The sequence below is a fragment of the Crinia signifera genome, chromosome 11, assembly GCF_055691185.1.
Source record: "Crinia signifera chromosome 11, ASM5569118v1, whole genome shotgun sequence".
Lineage (NCBI taxonomy): Eukaryota > Metazoa > Chordata > Amphibia > Anura > Myobatrachidae > Crinia > Crinia signifera.
The window spans coordinates 58690289-58713170 of NC_139227.1; the positions used below are offsets into that span (position 1 = coordinate 58690289).

General features: G+C 52.5%; 1 protein-coding gene across 1 annotated transcript in view; it reads right to left on the reverse strand.

Annotated features, from left to right (window-relative positions):
- Positions 1 to 14861, reverse strand: part of DOK4 (docking protein 4) — a 96726-nt gene extending 81865 nt beyond the window's left edge. The window contains exon 1 of the mRNA XM_083164606.1: positions 14702 to 14861. Within this exon, the coding sequence (XP_083020732.1) occupies positions 14702 to 14767 (66 nt within the window). The 5' untranslated portion in view covers positions 14768 to 14861. The remainder of the gene's footprint in view (positions 1 to 14701) is intronic.
- Positions 14862 to 22882: the final 8021 nt, after the last annotated feature.

Sequence of the window (22882 nt, forward strand, 5' to 3'; positions counted from 1 at the left end):
CCACCTCCACCTGACACCGCTCCCTCTGGGTGTCTATAGTCTATACCATCCACATTTGACACTACTCCCTCTGGGTGTCTATAGCCTGTCTCTCCCCCACCTGACACTGCTCCCTCTGGGTGTCTATAGCCTGTCCCACCCCCACCTGACACCGCTCCCTCTGGGTGTCTATAGCCTGTCCCATCCCCACCTGACACCGCTCCCTCTGGGTGTCTATAGCCTGTCCCATCCCCACCTGACTGCACCTATACCCTGTCCTAACTCCACCTGACACTGCTCCCTCTGGGTGTCTATAGCCTGTCCCACCCCCACCTGACACCGCTCCCTCTGGGTGTCTATAGCCTATCCCATCCCCACCTGACACCGCTCCCTCTGGGTGTTTATAGCCTGTCCCATCCCCACCTGACTGCACCTATACCCTGTCCTAACTCCACCTGACACTGCTCCCTCTGGGTGTCTGTAGCCTGTCCCACCCTCACCTGATAACGTTTCCTATGGGTGTCTATAGCCTGTCCCACCTTTAAGAGACAATGCTCCTTTTGGGTGTCTATAGCCTGTCCCACCCCACCTGACACCGCTCTCTCTTGGTGTCTATAGGCTGTCCCTACCCAACCTGACACCGCTACCTCTGGGTGTTTATACCGTTAAACTCCAATATGACACCGCTCCCTCCAGGTGTCTATAGCCTGTCCCACCACCACCTGACACTGCTCCCTCTGGTTGTCTATAGCCTGTCCCAACCCTCATCTGACACTGCTCCCTCTCGGTGTCTATAGCATGTCCCACTTCAATATGACACCGCTCTTTCCAGATGTCTATAGTCTGTCCCACCCCCACCTGACACTGTTCCCTCTGGGTGTCTAAAGCCTGTCCCAATGGGGGATCTGACACTACTCCCTCTGGGTGTCTATAGCCTGTCCCACCCCCACCTTACACCACTCTCTCTCGGTGTCTATAGCCTGTCCCACTCAACTTGACACCACTCACTATGGGTGTCTATAGCCTGTCTCTCCCCCACCTGACACTGCTCCTTCTGGGTGTCTATAGCCTGTCCCACCCCACCTGACACCGCTCCCTCTGGGTGTCTATAGCCTGTCCCACCTCCACCTGACCCCGTTCCCTGTGGGATTCTAAAGCCTGTCCCACCTCCAATAGACACCGCTCCCTCTGGGTGTCTATAGCCTGTCCCACCTCCACCTGACCCCAATCCCTCTGGGAGTCTATAGCCTGTCCCACCTCCAACTGACACCACTCCCTCTGGGTGTCTATAGCCTGTACCATCCCCACCTGACACCACTCCCTCTTTTGTCTATAGCCTGTCTCTCCCCCTCCTGACATGGCTCCCTCTGGGTGTCTATAGCCTGTCCCATCATCACCTGATGCACCTCCCCCTGGGTGTCTATAGCCTGTCCCATCCCCACCAGATTCCATCTATACCCTGTCCTACCTCCACCTGACACAGCTTCCTTCAGGTATCTATAGTCTGTCCCATCCCCACCTGACACCACTCTCTCTGTGTGTCTATAGCCTGTCCCACCCACACCTGGCACTACTCCCTCTGGGTGTCTATAGCCTGTCCCACCCCCACCTTACACCGCTCTCTCTGGTTGTCTATAGCCTGTCCCACCCCCACCTGACACTGCTCCCTCTGGGTGTCTATAGCCTGTCCCAACCCTCATCTGACACTGCTCCCTCTGGGTGTCTATAGTCTGTCCCACCTCCATCTGACATTGTCCCACCCCCACCTGACACTGCTCCCTCTGGGTGTCTATAGCCTGTCTCACCCCTCCTGATCCCCCTCCCTATGGGTGTATATAGCCTGTCCCACCTCCACCTGACACCTCTCCCTCTGGGTGTCTATAGCCTGTCCCATCCCCACCTGACTGCACCTATACCCTGTCCTAACTCCACCTGACACTGCTCCCTCTGGGTGTCTATAGCCTGTCCCACCCCCACCTGACACCGCTCCCTCTGGGTGTCTATAGCCTGTCCCATCCCCACCTGACACCGCTCCCTCTGGGTGTCTATAGCCTGTCCCATCCCCACCTGACTGCACCTATACCCTGTCCTAACTCCATCTGACACTGCTTCCTCTGGGTGTCTGTAGCCTGTCCCACCCTCACCTGATAACGTTTCCTATGGGTGTCTATAGCCTGTCCCACCTTTAAGAGACAACGCTCCCTTTGGGTGTCTATAGCCTATCCCACCCCACCTGACACCGCTCTCTCTTGGTGTCTATAGGCTGTCCCTACCCAACCTGACACCGCTCCCTTTGGGTGTTTATACCCTGTTAAACTCCAATATGACACCGCTCCCTCCAGGTGTCTATAGCCTGTCCCACCACCACCTGACACTGCTCCCTCTGGTTGTCTATAGCCTGTCCCAACCCTCATCTGACACTGCTCCCTCTCGGTGTCTATAGCATGTCCCACTTCAATATGACACCGCTCTTTCCAGATGTCTATAGACTGTCCCACCCCCACCTGACACTGTTCCCTCTGGGTGTCTAAAGCCTGTCCCAATGGGGGATCTGACACTGCTCCCTCTTGGTGTCTATAGCCTGTCCCACCCCCACCTGACACTGCTCCCTCTGGGTGTCTATAGCCTGTCCCACCCCCACCTTACACCACTCTCTCTCGGTGTCTATAGCCTGTCCCACTCAACTTGACACCACTCACTATGGGTGTCTATAGCCTGTCCCACTCAACTTGACACCACTCACTATGGGTGTCTATAGCCTGTCCCACCCCACCTGACACCGCTCCCTCTGGGTGTCTATAGCCTGTCCCACCTCCACCTGACCCCGATCCCTGTGGGTTTCTAAAGCCTGTCCCACCTCCAATAGACACCGCTCCCTATGGGTGTCTATAGCCGGTCCCACCTCCACCTGACCCCGATCCCTCTGGTTGTCTATGGCCTGTCCCACCTCCACCTGACCCCAATCCCTCTGGGAGTCTATAGCCTGTCCCACCTCCAACTGACACCACTCCCTCTGGGTGTCTATAGCCTGTTCCATCCCCACCTGACACCACTCCCTCTTTTGTCTATAGCCTGTCTCTCCCCCACCTGACACGGCTAACTCTGGGTGTCTATAGCCTGTCTATCCCCCTCCTAACATGGCTCCCTCTGGGTGTCTATAGCCTGTCCCATCATCACCTGATGCACCTCCCCCTGGGTGTCTATAGCCTGTCCCACCTCCACCTGACACCAATCCCTCTGGGTGTCTATAGCCTGTCCCACCTCCACCTGACCCCGATCCCTGTGGGTTTCTAAAGCCTGTCCCACTTCCAATAGACACCGCTCCCTATGGGTGTCTATAGCCGGTCCCACCTCCACCTGACCCCGATCCCTCTGGTTGTCTATGGCCTGTCCCACCTCCACCTGACCCCAATCCCTCTGGGAGTCTATAGCCTGTCCCACCTCCAACTGACACCACTCCCTCTGGGTGTCTATAGCCTGTACCATCCCCACCTGACACCACTCCCTCTTTTGTCTATAGCCTCTCTCTCCCCCACCTGACACGGCTAACTCTGGGTGTCTATAGCCTGTCTATCCCCCTCCTGACATGGCTCCCTCTGGGTGTCTATAGCCTGTCCCATCATCACCTGATGCACCTCCCCCTGGGTGTCTATAGCCTGTCCCATCCCCACCAGACTCCATCTATACCCTGTCCTACCTCCACCTGACACAGCTTCCTTCAGGTGTCTATAGTCTGTCCCATCCCCACCTGACACCACTCTCTCTGTGTGTCTATAGCCTGTCCCACCCACACCTGGCACTACTCCCTCTGGGCTGGGTGTCTATAGCCTGTCCCACCCCCACCTGACACTGCTCCCTCTGGGTGTCTATAGCCTGTCTCACCCCTCCTGATCCCCCTCCCTATGGGTGTATATAGCCTGTCCTACCTCCACCTGACACCAATCCCTCTGGGTGTTTATACCCTGTCCCACCTCCACCTCACACCTCTCTCTCTGGGTGTCTATAGCCGGTCCCACCTCCACCTGACCCCGATCCCTCTGGTTGTCTATGGCCTGTCCCACCTCCACCTGACCCCAATCCCTCTGGGAGTCTATAGCCTGTCCCACCTCCAACTGACACCACTCCCTCTGGGTGTCTATAGCCTGTACCATCCCCACCTGACACCACTCCCTCTTTTGTCTATAGCCTGTCTCTCCCCCACCTGACACGGCTAACTCTGGGTGTCTATAGCCTGTCTATCCCCCTCCTGACATGGCTCCCTCTGGGTGTCTATGGCCTGTCCCATCATCACCTGATGCACCTCCCCCTGGGTGTCTATAGCCTGTCCCATCCCCACCAGACTCCATCTATACCCTGTCCTACCTCCACCTGACACAGCTTCCTTCAGGTGTCTATAGTCTGTCCCATCCTCACCTGACACCACTCTCTCTGTGTGTCTATAGCCTGTCCCACCCACACCTGGCACTACTCCCTCTGGGTGTCTATAGCCTGTCCCAACCCCACCTTACACCGCTCTCTCTGGTTGTCTATAGCCTGTCCCACCCCCACCTGACACTGCTCCCTCTGGGTGTCTATAGCAGGTCCCAACCCTCATCTGACACTGCTCCCTCTGGGTGTCTATAGTCTGTCCCACCTCCATCTGACATTGTCCCACCCCCAACTGACACTGCTCCCTCTGGGTGTCTATAGCCTGTCTCACCCCTCCTGATTCCCCTTCCTATGGGTGTATATAGCCTGTCCCACCTCCACCTGACACCAATCCCTCTGGGTGTCTATAGCCTGTGCCACCTCCACCTGACACCTCTCTCTCTCTGGGTGTCTATAGCCTGTCCCACCCCCACTTGACACCGCTTCCTCTGGGTGTCTATAGCCTGTCCCATCCCCACATGACTCCACCTATACCCTGTCCTACCCCACCGGACACTGCTCCCTCTGGGTGTCTATCGCCTGTCCCACCCACACCTGACACTACTCCCTATGGGTGTCTATAGCCTGTCCCACCCCCACCTTACACCACTCTCTCTCGGTGTCTATAGCCTGTCCCACTCAACTTGACACCACTCACTCTGGGTGTCTATAGCCTGTCTCTCCCCCACCTGACACTGCTCCTTCTGGGTGTCTATAGCCTGTCCCACCCCACCTGACACCGCTCCCTCTGGGTGTTTATACCCTGTTAAACTCCAATATGAACCCGCTCCCTCCAGGTGTCTATAGCCTGTCCCACCACCACCTGACACTGCTCCCTCTGGTTGTCTATAGCCTGTCCCAACCCTCATCTGACACTGCTCCCTCTCGGTGTCTATAGCATGTCCCACTTCAATATGACACCGCTCTTTCCAGATGTCTATAGTCTGTCCCACCCCCACCTGACACTGTTCCCTCTGGGTGTCTAAAGCCTGTCCCAATGGGGGATCTGACACTGCTCCCTCTTGGTGTCTATAGCCTGTCCCACCCCCACCTGACACTGCTCCCTCTGGGTGTCTATAGCCTGTCCCACCCACACCTGACACTACTCCCTCTGGGTGTCTATAGCCTGTCCCACCCCCACCTTACACCACTCTCTCTTGGTGTCTATAGCCTGTCCCACTCAACTTGACACCACTCACTATGGGTGTCAATAGCCTGTCTCTCCCCACCTGACACTGCTCCTTCTGGGTGTCTATAGCCTGTCCCACCCCACCTGACACCGCTCCCTCTGGGTGTCTATAGCCTGTCCCACCTCCACCTGACCCCGATCCCTGTGGGTTTCTAAAGCCTGTCCCACCTCCAATAGACACTGCTCCCTCTGGGTGTCTATAGCCGGTCCCACCTCCACCTGACCCCGATCCCTCTGGTTGTCTATGGCCTGTCCCACCTCCACCTGACCCCAATCCCTCTGGGAGTCTATAGCCTGTACCATCTCCACCTGACACCACTTCCTCTTTTGTCTATAGCCTGTCTCTCCCCCACCTGACACGGCTAACTCTGGGTGTCTATAGCCTGTCTATCCCCCTCCTGACATGGCTCCCTCTGGGTGTCTATAGCCTGTCCCATCATCACCTGATGCACCTCCCCCTGGGTGTCTATAGCCTGTCCCATCCCCACCAGACTCCATCTATACCCTGTCCTACCTCCACCTGACACAGCTTCCTTCAGGTGTCTATAGTCTGTCCCATCCCCACTTGACACCACTCTCTCTGTGTGTCTATAGCCTGTCCCACCCACACCTGGCACTACTCCCTCTGGGTGTCTATAGCCTGTCCCACCCCCACCTTACACCGCTCTCTCTGGTTGTCTATAGCCTGTCCCACCCCCACCTGACACTGCTCCCTCTGGGTGTCTATAGTCTGTCCCACCTCCATCTGACATTGTCCAACCCCCACCTGACACTGCTCCCTCTGGGTGTCTATAGCCTGTCCCACCCACACCTGGCACTACTCCCTCTGGGTGTCTATAGCCTGTCCCACCCCCACCTGACACTGCTCCCTCTGGGTGTCTATAGCCTGTCCCAACCCTCATCTGACACTGCTCCCTCTGGGTGTCTATAGCCTGTCTCACCCCTCCTGATCCCCCTCCCTATGGGTGTCTATAGCCTGTCCCACCTCCACCTGACACCAATCCCTCTGGGTGTCTATAGCCTGTCCCTCCTCCACCTGACACCTCTCCCTCTGGGTGTCTATAGCCTGTACCATCCACACCTGACACTACTCCCTCTGGGTGTCTATAGCCTGTCCCACCCCCACCTTACACCACTCTCTCTTGGTGTCTATAGCCTGTCCCACTCAACTTGACACCACTCACTCTGGGTGTCTATAGCCTGTCTCTCCCCCACCTGACACTGCTCCTTCTGGGTGTCTATAGCCTGTCCCACCTCCACCTGACCCCGATCCCTGTGGGTGTCTAAAGCCTGTCCCACCTCCAATAGACACCGCTCCCTCTGGGTGTCTATAGCTGGTCCCACCTCCACCTGACCCCTCTGGTTGTCTATGGCCTGTCCCACCTCCACCTGACCCCGATCCCTCTGGGAGTCTATAGCCGGTCCCACTCCAACTGACACCACTCCCTGTCTATAGCCTGTCCCACCCAACCTGACACCGTCTATAGCCTGTCCCACCCCACCTGACACCGCTCACTCCAGGTGTCTATAGCTTGTCCTATCCCCACCAGACTCCATCTATACCCTGTCCAACCTCCACCTGACACTGTTTCCTCTGGGTGTCTATAGCTTGTCCCTCCCCCACCTGAAGCCACACCCTCTGAATGTCTATAGCCTGTCCCACCCCCACCTGACACCGCTCTCTGAGAGTTACTATATCCTGTCCCGCTCCAATATAACACCGCTCCCTCTGGGTGTCTATAGCCTGTCCCACATCATGCAATATAGCAACTAAAAAGGCCAATGAAAATCTAGCATGTATTAAAAGGGGCATGGAAACTAGGGATTCAAAAGTAATTATGCCTCTGTACAAATCATTGGTTAGACCGCAAATCGAATACGGAGTACAATTCTGGGTCCCACACTATAAAAAGGACATCATAGAATTAGAACAAATCCAAAGAAGAGCAAAGAAGCTTATTAGGGGAATGGAGACTTTAAGCTACGAGGAGAGATTAAGCAAGCTGGGACTATTTACACTAGAGAAGAGACGTATAAGGGGGGACATGCTCAACATGTACAAATATATCAGGGGCCAATATAAGGAACTGTCAAACACCCTTTTTTCTGCTAGACAGGTATCTAGGACAAGAGGGCACGAGTTTAGATTAGAAGAAAAAAGGTTTCATTCAGCTAGTAGAAAGAAAAGCCTGTCCCACCCCCACCTGACACTGCTCTCTGAGATTTACTATAGCCTGTCCCACTCCAATATAACACTGCTCCCTCTGGTTGTCTATAGCCTATACCACCCCCACCTGACACTGCTCCCTCTGGGTGTCTATAGCCTGTCCCAACCCTCATCTGACACTGCTCCCTCTGGGTGTCTATAGCCTGTCTCACCCCTCCTGATCCCCCTCCCTATGGGTGTCTATAGCCTGTCCCACCTCCAGCTGACACCTCTCCCTCTGGGTGTCTATAGCCTGAACCATCCACACCTGACACCGCTCACTCTGGGTGTCTGTAGCCTGTCCCACCCTCACCTGATAACGTTTCTTATGGGTGTCTATAGCCTGTCCCACCTTTAAGAGACAACGCTCCCTTTGGGTGTCTATAGCCTGTCCCACCCCACCTGACACCGCTCTAAGTTACTATAGCCTGCCCCACTCCAATATGACACCGCTCCCTCTGGGTGTCTAGAGCCTGTCCCACCCCCACATGACACTGCTCCCTCTTGGTGTCTATAGGCTGTCCCTACCCAACCTGACACCGCTCCCTCTGGGTGTTTATACCCTGTTCCACTCCAATATGACACCGCTCCCTCCAGGTGTCTATAGCCTGTCCCACCCCCACCTGACACTGCTCCCTCTGGTTGTCTATAGCCTGTCCCAACCCTCATATGACACTGCTCCCTTTGGGTGTCTATAGACTGTCCCACCCCACCTGACACCGCTCCCTCTGGGTGTCTATAGCCTGTCCCACTACACCTGACACCGCTCACTCTGGGTGCCTATAACCTGTCTCTCCCCCACCTGACACTGCTCCCTCTGGGTGTCTATAGCCTGTCCCACCCACACCTGACACTACACCCTCTGGGTGTCTATAGCCTGTCCCACCCCCAATTTACACCACACTCTTTGTGTGTCTATAGCCTGTCCCACCTCCACCTGACACCGCTCCCTCTGGGTGTCTATAGCCTGTCCCACTCAACCTGACACCACTCACTCTGGGTGTCTATAGCCTGTCTCTCCCCCACCAGACACTGCTCCTTCTGGGTGTCTATGGCCTGTCCCACCCAACCTGACACCGTCTATAGCCTGTCCCACCCCACCTGACACCGCTCACTCCAGGTGTCTATAGCTTGTCCTATCCCCACCAGACTCCATCTATACCCTGTCCAACCTCCACCTGACACTGTTTCCTCTGGGTGTCTATAGCCTGTCCCTCCCCCACCTGAAGCCGCACCCTCTGAATGTCTATAGCCTGTCCCACCCCCACCTGACACCGCTCTCTGAGAGTTACTATAGCTTGTCCCACTCCAATATAACACCGCTCCCTCTGGGTGTCTATAGCCTGTCCCACATCCACCTGACCCCAATCCCTCTGGGTGTCTATGGCCTGTCCCACCTCCACCTGACCCTGATCCCTGTGGGCTTCTATAGCCTGTCCCACCTCCACCTGACACCGCTCTCTGAGAGTTACTATAGCCTGTCCCACTCCAATATAACACCGCTCCCTCTGGGTGTCTATGGCCTGTCCCACCTCCACCTGACCCTGAGGGCTTCTATAGCCTGTCCCACCCCCACCTGACACTGCTCCTACTGGTAATCTATAGCCCGTCCCACCTCCACCTGACACCGCTCCCTCTTGGTGTCTATAGTCTATACCATCCACACCTGACACTACTCCCTCTGGGTGTCTATAGCCTGTCTCTCCCCCACCTGACACTGCTCCCTCTGGGTGTCTATAGCCTGTCCCACCCCCACCTGACACGGCTCCCTCTGGGTGTCTGTAGCCTGTCCCATCCCCACCTGACTGCACCTATACCCTGTCCTAACTCCACCTGACACTGCTCCCTCTGGGTGTCTATAGCCTGTCCCACTCCCACCTGACACCGCTCCCTCTGGGTGTCTATAGCCTGTCCCATCCCCACCTGACTCCGCTCCCTCGGGGTGTCTATAGCCTGTCCCATCCCCACCTGACTGCACCTATACCCTGTCCTACCTCCACCTGACACTGCTCCCTCTGGGTGTCTGTAGCCTGTCCTACCTCCACCTGACCCTGCTCCCTCTGGGTGTCTGTAGCCTGTCTTACCCTGACCTGATACCATTTCCTATGGGTGTCTATAGCCTGTACCATCCCCACCTGACACCACTCCCTCAGGGGGTCTATAGCCTGTCCCACCCCACACTGCTCTCTCCGAGTTGCTATAGCCTGCCCCACTCCAATATGACACGATCCCTCTGGGGGTCTATAGCCTGTCCAATCCCCACCTGACACCGCTCCCTCTGAGTGTCTATACCCTGTCCCACTCCAATATGACACAGCTCCCTCCAGGTGTCTATAGCCTGTCCCATCCCCACTTGACACTGCTCTCTCTGTATGTCTATAGCCTGTCCCACCCCCACCTGACACCGCTCCCTCCAGGTGTCTATAGCCTGCCCCACCCCCACCTAACACTGCTCCCTCTGGGTGTCTATAGCCTGTATCTACTCCACCTGACACCGCTCCCTCTGGGTGTCTAGAGCCTGTCCCACCCCACCTGACACTGCTCTCTCCGAGTTGCTATAGCCTGCCCCACTGCAATATGACACTGCTCTCTCTTGGTGTCTATAGCCTGTCCCATCCCCACTTGACACTGCTCTCTCTGTTTGTCTATAGCAGGGTTGTTGACCCTCCCGTAATTCCCGGGAGTCTTCCGAAAATCGGGTTCTCCTCCCGGCCCCCCGGAAGGGTGGGCAACCCTCCCGGAATCTGGGGACCCTCCTGAGCCCCCCGAATCGCGGCATTTAAATGCAGCAATCCGCGGGTCTCAGAGGAGGTGGCGGGGCTAAAACGGCACAATTGTCATTTTAGCCCCGCCCCCTCCATAGAGATCAGTCATTTTCCTGTTTCCCGTAATGGGGGCGGGGCTTAATGACATCACAGTCAAGCCCCGCCCCCGATCGGGTAAGGAAAGTCTCCTCTCCGGGCTTCTCCCGGAGAGGAGCATTTATAAGTCGGCAACCCTGGTCTATAGCCTGTCCCACCCCCACCTGACACCATTCCCTCCAGGTGTCTATAGCCTGTACCTACCCCACCTGACTCCGCTCCCTCCTGGTGTTTATAGCCTGTCCCACTCCAAAATGAAACCGGTCCCTCCAGTTGTCTATAGCCTGTCCCATCCCCACCTGACACCGCTCACTCTGGGTGTCTATAGCCTGTCTCTCCCCCACCTGACACTGCTCCTTCTGGGTGTCTATAGCCTGTCCCACCCCACCTGACACTATTACCTCTGGGTGGCTATTGCATGTCCCACCTCAACCTGACACAGCTCTCTGCGTTACTATAGCCTGTTCCACTCCAATATGATACTGCTCCTTCCAGGTGTCTATAGCCTGTCCCACCCCCATCTGACACTGCTCCCTCTGGGTATCTATAGCCTGTCCCAACCCACCTGACACCGCTCTCTCCGAGTTACTATAGCCTGTCCCACTTCAATATGACACCGCTCCCTCTGGGTGTTTATAGCATGTCCCACCCCACCTGACACCGCTCTCTCCGAGTTACTATAGCCTGTACCAATCCAATATGATACCGTTCCCTCTGGGTGTCTATAGCCTGTCCCACCCCACCTGACACTGCTCCCTCAAGGTGTCTATAGCCTGTCCCAACCCCACCTGACGCCGCTCCCTATGGGTGTCTATAGCCTGTCCCACTTCAATATGACACCGCTCCTTCCAGGTGTGTATAGCCTGTTCCACCCCCACCTGACACTGCTCCCTCTGGGTGTCTATAGCCAGCCCCAACCCCCATCTGACACTGCTCCCTCTGGGTGTCTATAGCCTGTCCCACCCCCACCTGACACTGCTCCTTCTGGGTGTCTATAGCCTGTCACACCCTCCTGATCCCCCTCCCTCTGGGTGTTTATAGCCTGTCCCACCTCCACCTGACCCCGATCACTCTGGGTGTCTATAGCCTGTCCCACCCCCACCTGATACTGTTTCCTATGGGTGTCTATAGCCTGTCCCACCCTCAAGAGACAACACTCCCTTTGGGTGTCTATAGCCTGTCCCACCTCCACCTGAGACCACTCCCTCTGGGTTTCTTTAGCCTGTCCCACCCCACCTGACACCGCTCTCTCTGAGTTACTATAGCCTCTCCCACTCCAATATGACACTGCTCCCTCCAGGCGTCTATAGCCTGTCCCACCCCCACCTGACACTGCTCCTTCTGGGTGTCTATAGCCTGTCACACCCTCCTGATCCCCCTCCCTCTGGGAGTTTATAGCCTGTCCCACCTCCACCTGACCCCGATCCCTGTGGGTGTCTATAGCCTTTCCCACATCCACCAGACACTGCTCCCTCTAGGTTTCTATAGCCGGTCCCACCTCCACCTGACCCCGATCCCTCTCGGTGTCTATAGCCTGTTCCACCTCCACCTGACACTGCTCCATCTGGGAGTCTATCTCACCTCCAACCGACACCCTTCCCTCTGGGTGTCTTTAGCCTGTACCATCCCCACCTGACACCACTCCATCTTTTTATCTATAGCCTGTCTCTCCGACACCTGACACCACTCCCTCTGGGTGTCTATAGCCTGTCCCATCCCCACCTGATGCCCCTCCCTCCGGGTGTCTATAGCCTGTCCCATCCCCACCAGACTCCATGTATACCCTGTCCTACCTCCACTTGACACTGCTCCCTCTGGGTGTCCATAACCTGTCCCTAACCCACCTGACACCACACCCTCTGAGTGTATATAGCCTGTACCACCCCCACCTGATACTGTTTCCTATGGGTGTCTATAGCCTGTCCCACCCTCAAGAGACAACGCTCCCTTTGGGTGTCTATAGCCTGTCCCACCTCCACCTGAGACCACTCCCTCTGGGTTTCTTTAGCCTGTCCCACCCCACCTGACACCGCTCTCTCTGAGTTACTATAGCCTCTCCCACTCCAATATGACACTGCTCCCTCCAGGCGTCTATAGCCTGTCCCACCCCCACCTGACACTGCTCCCTCTGGGTGTTTATAGCCTGTCCCATCCCCAACTGACACCGCTCTCTCGGTGTGTCTATAGCTTGTCCTACCCCCACCTGACACTGCTCCCTCTGGGTGTCTATAGCCTGTCCCACCCCCACCTGACACTGCACTCTCAGTGTGTCTATAGCCTGTCCCATCCCCACCTGACACTCCCTCTGGGTGTCTATAGCCAGTCCCACCTCCACCTTACACCACTCTCTCTGTGTGTCTATAGCCTGACCCACCTCCACCTGACACCACTCCCTTTGGGTGTATAAATGGAGTGTATACTGTTTTGGGCTACAGAAACTACATGCAGAATGTGCATTGCGGTACTGGAATGGGGTACAGAGTACACATGCTATATGGGAGTGCAGCGATGGAACACAGGGAGCACACATGCAATATTAGGGTACAGGTATCAGGTAAAGGGTGCATACATGCTACATTAGAGCAAAAGAGATATGGTACTGGAAGCACACAGGGATCACGCATGGTATATTGGGGAACAAACAGCACACATGCTATATTAGGGTACTTAGAGCACACACGGTATATTGGGGTGAAGGAAATCACACATGGAATATTGGAGTACAGGGAGCACGCATGCAATGTTAGTGTACAGGCTGCACACATAGTATATTAGGTTACAGGGAGCAGACATGGTATATTTGGGTACGGGGAGCACACATGCTATATTGGGGTACAAGCTGCAAACTTGGTATATTGGGGGTACAGGTAGCACACGCTATATTGGGGTATAGGTAGCACATGGTATATTGGGGTACAATGAGCACACAATACATATTTGGGTACATGGAGCATACATGTTATTTTGTGGTACAGGAAGAAGACATGGTATAATGGGGTACAGTGAGTACAAATGATATATTGAGGTAAAGTGAGCACACAGGAAATATGGGGTACCCACTGCACACAGTTTATTTTGGGGTACATGCTGCACAAACAGTATATTGGGATACAGGGAGTGCACATGCTATATTGGTATACATTAAATAAACATATATTGGGGTGCAGGGAGCACATATTTCTATTAAGGTACAGGCAGCAAACATGATGTATTGGGCTACAGGGAGCACACATAGTATATTGGGGTACCTGAAGCACATATGGTATATTGGGGTAAAGGAAGCACATACGGTATATAAGGGGTAAAGGCTGCACACATGCTCTATTGGGGTACAGGGAGCACACATGGCATATTGGGGTACATGGAGCACATTATATATTGGGGTACAGGGAGCACACATAGTATATTGAGGTACAGAAAGTACATATGGTATACATAGCATATTGGGTACATGGAGCACATATTACATATTGAGGTACAGCACACATGGTATATTTAGGGGCAGGCTGAAAAAAGCATATTGGGGTACATGAAGCACATATGTATATGGGGGTAAAGGCTGCACACATGCTCTATTGGGGGTACAGGGAGCACACATGGTGTATTGGGATACATGAAGCATATATGATATATTGGGGTACACAAAGCACATAGGGTATATTTGGGAACAGGCTGCACACATGCTATATTGGGGTACAGGGTGCACACAGTATACTGAGGTGCAGGCTGCACACATAGTATATTGGGGTACATGCTGCACACATGCCATATTGAGGTGCAGGAAGCACACATTATATATTGGGATACAGGAAGCAAACATGGTATATTGAGGCACATGAAGCACATATGTTATATTGGGGTACAGGCTGCACACATGATATTTTGGAGTACAGGGAGCACACATGCTGTATTGGGGTACATAGGGTACACATGGTGTATTGGAGTACAGGGACCACACTTGTATTGGGGTACAGGGAGCGCACATGCTATATTGGGGTGCAGGCTACACTCATTCATGGTATACTGGGGTGCAGGGGTGGGGTGTGGATGGATACACACCCCCAGTTTCCTGCTCTTCATCCTCACGTAGCCCTGTCGGACGATGTCTGTGGAATTGGAGGCCATGACGCAGCTCACCGGGACCGAGCTCTCCTCATCCTTCTCCCCGGTTCAGTCCTGTCACAGCCCAGCTCCTCCTCTGACAGGCAGTGGACTGCGCCACGTAAAGCGGAGCAGAGGGGAAGTGGAACACACCACTGTATGAGATCGGGGGGAATCTCCTCCTAGGCTTTACTGAGACCTGTGCGCTGCACAGGGACACCAGGAGATGCCGCAGAGACGCCCAGTACCCTCCATACAGGTCCAGGACTCACCTGTATATGGGGGGCTTCTGGCTGCACACACAGGGGGTATATGGTGTGTTTATAGGGGGCTTATAGCTGCACACAGTGGGGGTACATGATGGTGTATATAGGGGGCGCCTGGCTGCACACACGGGGTACATGGTGTATATATACGGAGCTTCAGGCTGCACACACGGGGTACATGGTGCATACAGTGGACTTCTAGCTGCACACACGGGGTACATGGTTCATATAGGGGGCTTCTGGCAGCACACACAGGGTGTATATAGGGGGCTTCTGGCTGCACACACAGGGTGCACATGGTGTATAGGGGCTTCTGGCTGCACACACGGGTACATGGTGCATACAGGGGGCTTATAGCTGCACACACACATGGGCATATATTCAATGCCGTGGGCGAGCGGTGACTGCAAGCAGGACTTTTTGCTCGCAGTCACCGCTCACCCTGTCAGTATTCAACTGACCCCCACTCATACGCCAATTCCCCCTCGCTCCGTTTTTTGAGCGAGGGAGAATTGGCGTATGTGCCTCCTGTGAGACTCGCGGCTAAATACAGCGAGTTTGCTGCACTAGCCGCGGCTCTCGCAGTTTAGGGGAATCCTCGCTGTTCTGTGACGGCGAGGATTCCCCCGGAACGTTGAATAGTGCGAGCGGCCGGCTCGGGGGTTAAACTGCGAGGATCACTGGTTTTCTGTGATCCTCGCAGTTTAACCCCCTCGCACCGGCATTGAATACCTGCCATGGTGTTTAAAGGGGGCTTCTGGCTGCACACACAGGGTATAATATGGTGCATATAGGTAGCTTCTGGCTGCACACACAGGGGGTACATGGTGTTTATAGGTGGCTTCTAGCTGCACACACAGGGGGTACATGGTGTATACAGATGTAGCCTCTTTCTTCTTGGCCTTTAATAGGATTAATTGAGAAAGACCAGTCACACTAATCCCCTTTTAATCCCCCTGCTGTATTGTTCTCTCTATTTATTTATTTATTGTATTGTATTGCAGCTGAGAATAATAGATGAAAGGAAGCATTTTCTGCGCCTAGGTGCAGAAACTTAGTCAAGATGAGCCTAGCTCTATCTGTATATAGGGAGATTCTGGCTGCACACATGGTGGGTACAGTATATGGTGTATATAAGGGGCTTCTGGCTGCACACAGGGGGTACATGGTTTATATATAGGGAATTCTGGGTGCACATACGGGGTAAATGGTGCATATAGGGGGATTCTGGGTGCACACTAGGGTTACCAACTCATCCCTTTAATCCGGGACACATATTAATTACACAGGTTCTGTGGCAGTTTAAAACCAGGTGAAATGGAGTCTTGAGGTGTGGCAGTTAAAACCAGGTGAAAGCCAGCCACAGAACCTGTGTAATTAATATGTGTCCCAGATTAAAGGGATGAGTTGGTCACCCTAGTGCACATGGTGTCTATAGGGGGCTTCTGACTGCACACACAGGGGGTACATGGTGTATATAGGGGGCTTCTGGTTGCACACACAGGGGGTATATGATGTATATAAGGGGATTCTGGCTGCACACACAGGGCACATGGTGTATATAGGGGCATACCTCCCAACATGACCCTCTCCAGGAGGGACACCTGCACTTCCCTCTTAAGGTATGATTGCCATCACCTGTGTTGAAACACCTTTGTTAGCACGTAGCCTGTTTAAAACAGGTGATGGCAATCATAAACTAAGAGGGAAGTCCAGGAATAGAGCATTGTGTCCCTTCCTGGAGAGGGTCATGTTGGGAGGTATGTAGGGGGCTTATAGCTGCACACACTGGGGATACATGGTGTATATAGGGGGCTCTGGTTGCACACACAAGGGGTACATGGTTTATATAGGGGACTTATAGCTGCACACACAGGGGGTACATGGTGTATAAAGGGGGCTTCTGGATGCACACACAGGGATACATGGTGTATATAGGGGGCTTATAGCTGCACACACGGGGTACATGGTGTATATAGGGGGCTACTGGCTGCACACATTGGGGTACATGGTGTATATAGGGGGCTACGGGGTGTACATGGTGTATATGGGGGGCTTCTGGCAGGACACACGGGGTACATGGTGCATATAGGGGGCTTCTGGCTGCACACATGGGGGGTACATGGTGTATATAGGGGGATTCTCTAATGGTGAAGAATCCTCTTTTTAATTCTGTACGGAATTTCTTTTCCTTGAGGCTCAGTACATGCACCCGTGTCCTAAGTATAGGCCTGTTAGTGAACAAATCATCTGCCAGTTCCATATGATTCCCAATTCTGTATTTGAACATACTAATCATATCTCCTTTGAACCTCCATTTCTCCAGTGAAAACATATTCAGCCTGGTTAACCTATCTTTATATTCTAGAGATTTGAGACCTTTTACTAGCTTAGTCGCCTGTTCCAATTCATTTATGTCCTTTTTAAGGTGCGGTGCCCTGAACTGAACACAGCATTCCAATTGTGGTCTCACCAATGCCTAGTAAAGAGGCACTATCACATTGGCATCCCTTAAATCCATTCCCCTTTTGATGCATGACAGTGCCCGGTTTGCTTTTACTGCTGCACTTAAACAGTTTGCACTATTACCCAATTTTTCTTCTTTGATGACCCCCAAGTCCTTCTCTACAGCAGAATTCCCTATAATAACTCAATTTAGCCTATAAGTAGCTTGTTCATTTTTGTTCCCATAATGAATTACTTTACATTTATCAACATTAAACTGCATTTTCGACCTTTCCAGTTTAATTGTCACTTTGTAGTGTATCCACATCCTCTTGAGTGAATTTCCTTACTCAATTTGTGTTATCCGCAAATAGTGCAATTTTACTCACTATGTCACTTCCTATATCATTAACGAGTATATTAAACAAGGTGGGTCCCAATACTAAACCTTGCGGGACTCCACTTTGGACTTTACCCCAGCTTCTGGCTGCACACATAGGGGGTATATGGTGTATATAAGGGGCTTCTGGCTGCACACACAGGGGTACATGGTTTATATATAGGGGATTCTGGGTGCACACACGGGGTAAATGCTGCATACTGTATAGGGGGATTCTGGGTGCACACACAGGGGGTATATGGTGTCTATAGGGGGCTTCTGGCTGCGCACACAGGGGGTACATGATGTATATAGGGGGCTTCTAGTTGCACACACAGGGGGTACATGGTATATAAAGGGGACTTCTGGATGCACACACAGGGGTACATGGTGTATATAGGGGGCTTATAGCTGCACATACAGGGGGTACATGGTGTATATAGGGGGCTTCTGGCTGCACACATTGGGGGTACATGGTGTATATAGGGGGCTTCTGGCAGGACACACGGGGGTACATGGTGCATATAGGGACCTTCTGGCTGCACACATGGGGGGTACATGGTGTATATAGGGGGATTCTGGCTGCACACACAGGGCACATGGTGTATATAGGGGGCTTATAGCTGCACACACTGGGGGTACATGGTGTATATAGGGGGCTTCTGGCTGCACACAATGGGGGTACATGGTGTATATAGGAGGCTCTGGTTGCACACACAAAGGGTACATGGTGTATATAGGGGGCTCTGGTTGCACACACGGGGTACATGGTGTATATAGGGGGCTTCTGGCTGCACACACGGCAGGACACACAGGGGTACAAGGTGCATATAGGGGGCTTCTGGCTGCACACACGGGGTACATGGTGTATATAGGGGGCTTCTGGCTGCACACACGGGTACATGGTGTCTATACGAGGCTTCTGGCTGCACATGGTGTATATAGGGGGCTTCTGGCAGGACACACGGGGGTACATGGTGCATATAGGGGGCTTATGTTTCTATGTTTCTGGCTGCACACATGGGGGTACATGGTGTATATAGGGGGCTTCTGGCTGCGCACACGGGTACATGGTGTCTATAGAAGTCTTCTGGCTGCATACACAGGGGGTACATGGTGTATATAGGCGGCTTCTGACTGCACACACAGGGAGTACATGGTGTATATAGGGGGCTTTTCTAATGGTGAAGAATCCTCTTCTTAATTCTGTACGGAATTTATTTTCCTTGAGGTTCAGTACATGGCGTGGCATGTTAGTGAACAAAACATCTGCCAGTTCCATATGACCCAATTCTGTATTTGAACATTCTAATCATATCACCTTTGAACCTCCGTTTCTCCAGTGAAAACATATTCAGCCTGGTTAACCTATCTTTATATTCTAGAGATTCAAGACCTTTTACTAGCTTAATTATGCTAGCCACACATCAGACCAACTAGTTGGTTGGATGGAATAAAAACCTGGAACTGGACAGGAGCAAATGTAATTTGTAATTAAGTAATTTGTTTCTCAAATCTGAAAATGGACAACAACTGTCACTCAGACAATGTACTGTAGTTGGACCTTTTTTATTTAAACTATTTCACTGAATGTTTTTGTCCATTCTCCTGAGTTTGTGAGCAAATTGCTTATTGGCATTTGCCCTAATACAGTACCAGATTTTCGGTCCAACCAACCAACTAGTTGGATGGTTGGAGGAAAGTTGGTCTGATGTGTGCCAGCATTAGACGCCTGTTCCAATTCATTTATATCCTTTTTAAGGTGCGGTGCCCAGAACTGAACACAGCATTCCAAGTGTGGTCTCACCAATGCTTAGTGAAGAGGCACTATCACATTGGCATCCCTTAAATCCATTCCCCTTTTGATGCATGACAGTGTCCGGTTTGCTTTTACTGCTGCACTTGAGCAGTGTGCACTATTACCCAATTTTTCTTCTATGATGACCCCCAAGTCCTTCTCTACAGCAGAGTTCCCTATAATAACTCCATTTAGCCTATAAGTAGCTTGTTCATTTTTGTTCCCATAATGAATTACTTTACATTTATCAACATTAAACTGCATTTTCCGAGGGGCGTGGCTTGGCCAAGCATGTGAGAGGTAGCATTCTCACAGAGCTCCACAGAAATCCTTTATAAAATCCTATATCCCGCACCTTTCTTCCTCACTGGACACCCCCTTGCCTCTACATACCCTCCCTGGAACCTGCTGCCATGACCTTGGGTGCTTGAGCCCTGAAAATCTCCTGCCAGCCTGCTCTGAAGGAGCTGAACGCCGCGGCTCCTGCCATTTTGGAAGCTGGAGCGCCCGGGGATCGAGCCTCCTGTGCCTCTCCCCTCTTCAAGCGTTCGAGCTCGGCGGCCTGTAACACCTTGCCGCCGCCCGCCCTACCTCCCCCTGCCTGGAGGTGAACCGGCGCCGCACTGCGGGGTGCTCTGTTCTCCTCCCCTGCACGAGCTGCGGGAAGCGGCGCCCGCCATCTTGGAGGAAGTGCTGCAGGGGATCGAGCCTGCTGTCCCTCTCCCCTGGCTGAACGGCGGAGCTCGGCGGCCAACAACACCCTGCCGCCACCCGCCCTATCTCCTGCTACCTTGAGGTGTCCCGGGGCCACATCATAAGGGGATCCGCTCTCCCCCCCCTCCACGAACGGAGCGCCGCGACCCCCGCCATCTTGGAGGGCAGGCCGCTGGGGACCGAGTCTCCCCCCTCTCCGAGGACTCTTGGCCTGCGGCCTACACCACCCTTCCACAGCCTCCCCTACCTCCTACTGCCTAGTGGAGACCTGGCGACATATAGCAGGGTGACACTGCTCTCCTCACCTGCACTGCCTAGACGTCGCGGCCCCCGCCATTTTGGAGGCTTGGCCTGCCGTGTCTCTCCCCCCCGCTGAATATCGCAGCCTGGCAGCCTACCTGTCTCTGCTGCCGCCTGCCCTGCTCCCCGCTCCCCAGAAGAGATCCGGCACACGGCTCTGATGTACGCCCGCGGCCTCATCCCCCCGCTCGGCGGTCAGTGCCTGGAAGCGGTCGCCTGGACGTGGGGTCTCCGCGCCCCCCACATCAACACCCATCGGGCGGCTGTGGTACCCCCCCTAGAGAACGCGAGAGCGGTAAGTCAGGCCAGTGTGTCCGGCTTACTAATTGCCCCCCCTGGATGTGAGCTGGAGGTGAGCGACAGCAACTCTGCCGGCCTCCCTGTCCAACTTCAGACCCCTGGCTGGCTGCGGTGAACAGTATAGAACCTGCACATCCCCCACTGTTCCCCTGGCGACCCCCCCTTCCAACGTAGCCAGTACTTGTTTGAGGCCTCATCACCCCAGTGACTATCATCTCGCTGATGACATCCCTGTGAATCTTACACCCAAGACTACACCCCCAAATAATAATAATAATGATATTTATATAGCACTTTTCTCCCAATAGGACTCAAAGTGCTTCACACATTGTCTTTACATCTCGAAATACAAAACAAGCTTAACAGTAGATGTCAGTGAAATGCTTGAGTAAATAAGTATGTCTTTAGTCTATTTTTAAAGGATTCTATAGTGGGCGCTTCTCGCACTGTGCGAGGGAGAGAGTTCCACAGAGTTGGAGCAGCAAAGTTGAAAGCTCGACCCCCAGATGAATTCAGGGAGATTCTGGGTACTGTTATTAGTCCTTCTTCAGTGGATCGTAGTACTCGAGTAGGACAGTAAGGGATCAGCAGCTGTTGCAGGTACCTCGGGCCCTGGTCATGTAGGGCCTTGAAAGTGAGTAAGCCAATCTTGAAAACGATTCGCCATTTTACAGGTAGCCAGTGAAGGGCGTAGAGAATGGGAGTTATGTGGCAGGAGCGGGGCTGGTTAGTTAATAGTCTGGCGACTGCATTTTGTACCAGCTGCAAGCGGTGCAATTCTTTTGCTGGAAGACCCAGGTAGAGAGCATTGCAGTAGTCTAGTCGTGATGATATAAATGCATGTATGACTTTAGGAAGGTCTTCTGAGGGAATTAAATGCTTGATTCTGGCTATTTTTCTAAGATATAATCGAAGAAGAAGAAAGAAATTGCACTATGGATGCACACCTAGAAAGATGATTTCTATTTTAAAAGGGTTTTATACTTTATTAAACTCGTTTTTAAGAAATAAGGAGGAGTTTATCCGTGTTCGTGGAATTTATAAGTTCACGGATGATCCCACCTTATTGGTTGTGAAATAGGCAAGAATTAAAAAAGTTTGGACGCACATAAACAAACAGACGTATAATGTGATGAGCCAAATGGCACTTTATAAAGACTAGAAAGTGTGCATAAAGATTTAAAAAATAGGCTTTGAGTTCTATGTCGTTGTTATAAGTTCATATAACGCCAAAAAAACAGTAATTAGATACAATCTTTAAGTGATACAATTTTTCAAATAAATGACAATCTGTTTAAAACAGACACAGTTTTAAACAGATTGTCATTTATTTGAAAAATTGTATCACTTAAAGATTGTATCTAATTACTGTTTTTTTGGCGTTATATGAACTTATAACAACGACATAGAACTCAAAGCCTATTTTTTAAATCTTTATGCACACTTTCTAGTCTTTATAAAGTGCCATTTGGCTCATCACATTATACGTCTGTTTGTTTATGTGCGTCCAAACTTTTTTAATTCTTGCCTATTTCACAACCAATAAGGTGGGATCATCCGTGAACTTATAAATTCCACGAACACGGATAAACTCCTCCTTATTTCTTAAAAACGAGTTTAATAAAGTATAAAACCCTTTTAAAATAGAAATCATCTTTCTAGGTGTGCATCCATAGTGCAATTTCTTTCTTCTTCTTCGATTATATTGTATCCAGTTTGCCCGGATAGCACCCCCGCCATAAAAAATATAAGAATTAGGCGGCCTCCATAGACCCTAAAAAATCAAAAGGGCCAAAATCATTAGTGTGCGGATTATCACCTCCTCTCCCCCTGAACCTCCCTTTTTGTATTTTTCTAAGATGAAAGAATGAGGATTTGATTGTGGCTGACACCTGATGTTTAAGTGTCAGGCCATTATCCAGGACAACACCAAGATT